Source organism: Arabidopsis lyrata (assembly GCF_000004255.2).
Source record: "Arabidopsis lyrata subsp. lyrata unplaced genomic scaffold ARALYscaffold_363, whole genome shotgun sequence".
Lineage (NCBI taxonomy): Eukaryota > Viridiplantae > Streptophyta > Magnoliopsida > Brassicales > Brassicaceae > Arabidopsis > Arabidopsis lyrata.
The window spans coordinates 5,950-9,090 of record NW_003302298.1 but is presented as its reverse complement, the minus strand read 5'-3'; the positions used below and the strand labels follow the sequence as shown (position 1 = coordinate 9,090).

Below are 3,141 nucleotides of genomic sequence, written 5' to 3'. Positions count from 1 at the left end.
CGAAGGGGTTAAATTTATGGTGCAGAGCCGTGCACGTGGCATTATTGTCTCCTTTAATATTTGTATTGCCAGTTTTGGAGTACCGTGGACAATGGGAACATCCAAGATCGAGCGTGTCCGTGTGTGATTAGGTTAGGACGGTCGCTCATGAGTCATGAGGAATATGAGAGACCAAATTTTATGGATATTACAGATTTTATTTAATTTAATTTAATTTTAATTTTATCAAAATTATAGGTTTTCTAATTACTAGTTGAGATGTTTGTATTGTTAAAATTATTTACTTTCCGAAAATAGTATTGTCAAAATTTACAAGCGAGATAGCAGGATTTTGATGGAGTTCGTAAGAAAATAAAAGTGGTTTATAACATTGGTTAGTAGTCACTTAGTTGGAAAACCTATCTAGGACAAAAGCAGAAAGAGAATAGTGTTAGACTGATAAATAAATTTAATTCACCTCCGTTGATGTTCTTTTTTCAATTTTTCATAATTTTCCTCGCTTTTGGGATGAGATATATTCCGACCACAATCCGGCTAGTGTCTCGGTGGTGTGTCGAAGCCTTTCCTCTAAAGGTCTGCTCAAACGGCCCTCTATGTTCTTTGATTGAAATCGATCATTAGTATTGTCGACTCTTATTCGACATGAATTCCTTTTTGAGAGATGATTTACAATCTCGGATCTAGGATCCCGACGACTCTAATGGTGGATTAGAGGATGGTGACTTTAAGACACACAGATCTTATTGTTAAACATCATCTCCATCTCTGTTCGGCGGTTGTGGGCCTCTTTCTCTCACTCCCAAAGGCAATGACAAGTTTCAAAGATGGTATCTTTTCATTATGGTGCTCGAAAAACTTTGTTCTACCAATTGTTCTCTTTGGATATGAAGATTGTTCCTTTGGATCCAAAATTACATATTGGTTATTCTATGATGGAATATGGTCTTTGTGGTCGAGCGGCTTCGTCTCGCCAAGATGGATTAATCGGATTGCTCAAATCCGAGATAATCCATGCCATCTCATGTACTTGTTGTGTATGTTGGTGATTTATCAGGATCTTTTGTTGATCACACTTTCAAGTATGCTTTGGTGTTTTTGGAGGCAGTCAATCTTATACCGAGGTAACAAAAGGAGCCATCGACTCTTACGTCTACAAAATGACTTTTTATTGAAGCCATTTGAAGAAACTACAAGAACTTTTCAATTATGGCCATTGAAGAATATCAACAAAGGAATCGAGATTATGGATCTATCATGGGTGATATTTACAACCAATATTGTGCAATCGCCTGGTTCAGGAGATGAAAATGTTGGTGTGGTTAGCGATGTAACTGATGGATCGCAACCTTTTGATTTTCACAAAAAGTTTTGGCGCTACATAACAGAAAAGATAGCCCAACAAGAAAATCAAAATAGACTGACGACGAAGACGATGAAGGAAAATAACAGATTGATGAGTCTGTTAGCGTGTAAGGCTTACCTACATCCGGAAGCAACGTGTTTTTTCACTTTCTCGTTTATTTCGTACTACTTAAGTATTGGTTGTATGGTTTGCGGAACTTCAATTTGTATGCTCATTGATACATTTGTATTATCGTTTTCAAATTAATAATGAAGATGTTAAAAAAAAAAAAAAAAAATTAATTCACCAATTTTAGGTAAATAGTTTGGAGACTAATAAACAACCTAAAGTGATTATTTGCATATATGATCATTTCAAAGAGAAACAGTCTTTAGTTTTTGTTTTGTTAAAAGTACATAATTGAAAGATTGATTGCTTATTCTTCGGTCAGTTTTGTCCATACGAAAACCATGGAGCAAGAAGGGTCTGTGATAGTCGCCCCTAATCGACACCAGTCACAATGTCTGATGTAGTATTGCAGGCGAACTTCACCAACCTAAATAGTATATTTTCATCATAAAACAATACTCCCTCTGTTCCTTCAAGTTTGATATTTTGGTTTTTTTCTTTGTTCATGAAAGTTTGATTTTTTAGAATTTATTTAATGTATTTGTTTTATTTAAATTAATTAAAATGAAAAAAGAGGGTAATGATGGAATGTGAAACTCCCACTTTTGTTGTATTGTTAGTAACAAACACGTTATCTTCCATTTAAATAATCATATATTTTAATTAAATAATAAAAAATTTTGTTTCTTAATTTATGTGCAAAACTGAAAACATCAAACTTGAAGGAACAGAAGTAGTACATAATAAGTAGGCAACAAACGATGTAATATACTAAAACCATCGAACTAAACATAAATATAATCTCTTAATTATTCTCGTCGAAAACTCATGACATGGTACGTGTTCTCTCCATTTTCCGTTGCCTTAATTAATACGGTGAAGGTGCCGGCACGTAAGGCATGTGGTCCATTGATGTAGCCGGCTCCGGTGCCATCTCGCCCAACCTAACCGGTCCAACCGGTCCGGGAGTGTCCATTACAATTCCCGAGCTCCTAATTTCCGACATCGCTCTTCTTGACTTTCCTTCTTGTGATTCACATAGCTTTGGCAAATACACTCCTATAGCAAACCAAACAAATAAATTATAAACCGCAATCTGTTAGATTAAAAAGTAATTTTAACCGTACCGGTCTCCCCAAAACCGTACCTTCGCCTGCAGCAAGGTTGAAGAAGAGATCGACGACGTTAGGGCATTGGTTTAAGCATTTAACCGAGCAGAGTTTCTGTGTAAACCGGGATTCCAACAATGCGTCCGAAGATATACCCAAAGATTTCCTGTCTAGACCACACGCTTTAATGCACTCGTCTGATTCAATTATGTTTGTGACCTTGTCCGCTTCTATCTCCGATGATCGACATGTGTACACCTCGATCCCGCTCCTCCTCACGCTCTTCTCCAAAACGCAACGTTTTCCAGTGGACGAGACCGCGAATGCACACGTGTCTTCATCCAGATTCTCGCACTTCACATCGTGTCCTACCAAATTAATTACAATGCTACTTAGTATATATATATGTGCATGCAATGACAATAACATGCCTTTGAAAATGTCTTAGTTAAGCAGAACATATAATCGAGAAAGCTAATTTAGATTTGTTAAATTTTATGATGCAAGTTCAAAATGTTAATAGCATAGAATTAATTATATCTGCTTGTATATACAATAAAA

General features: G+C 36.1%; 1 protein-coding gene across 1 annotated transcript; it reads right to left on the bottom strand.

Annotated features, from left to right (window-relative positions):
• Nucleotides 1-2,185: 2,185 nt before the first annotated feature.
• Nucleotides 2,186-3,067, bottom strand: LOC9298619. Its single transcript, XM_002862497.2, has 2 exons — nucleotides 2,619-3,067; nucleotides 2,186-2,530 (listed from the first exon to the last, which is right to left on the bottom strand). Exons 1-2 carry the CDS (start codon nucleotides 3,007-3,009, stop codon nucleotides 2,340-2,342), a joined length of 582 nt encoding a protein of 193 aa, XP_002862543.1. The 5' UTR covers nucleotides 3,010-3,067; the 3' UTR covers nucleotides 2,186-2,339.
• Between the last annotated feature and the right edge of the window lie 74 nt (nucleotides 3,068-3,141).

Coding starts and splice junctions, on each gene's coding strand:
- LOC9298619 (XM_002862497.2), bottom strand. CDS start 3,009: ATGTTATTGTCATTGCATGCACATATATATATACTAAGTAGCATTGTA. Junction 2,531..2,618: donor CAACCTTGCTGCAGGCGAAG/GTACGGTTTTGG, acceptor GGTTTGCTATAG/GAGTGTATTTGCCAAAGCTA.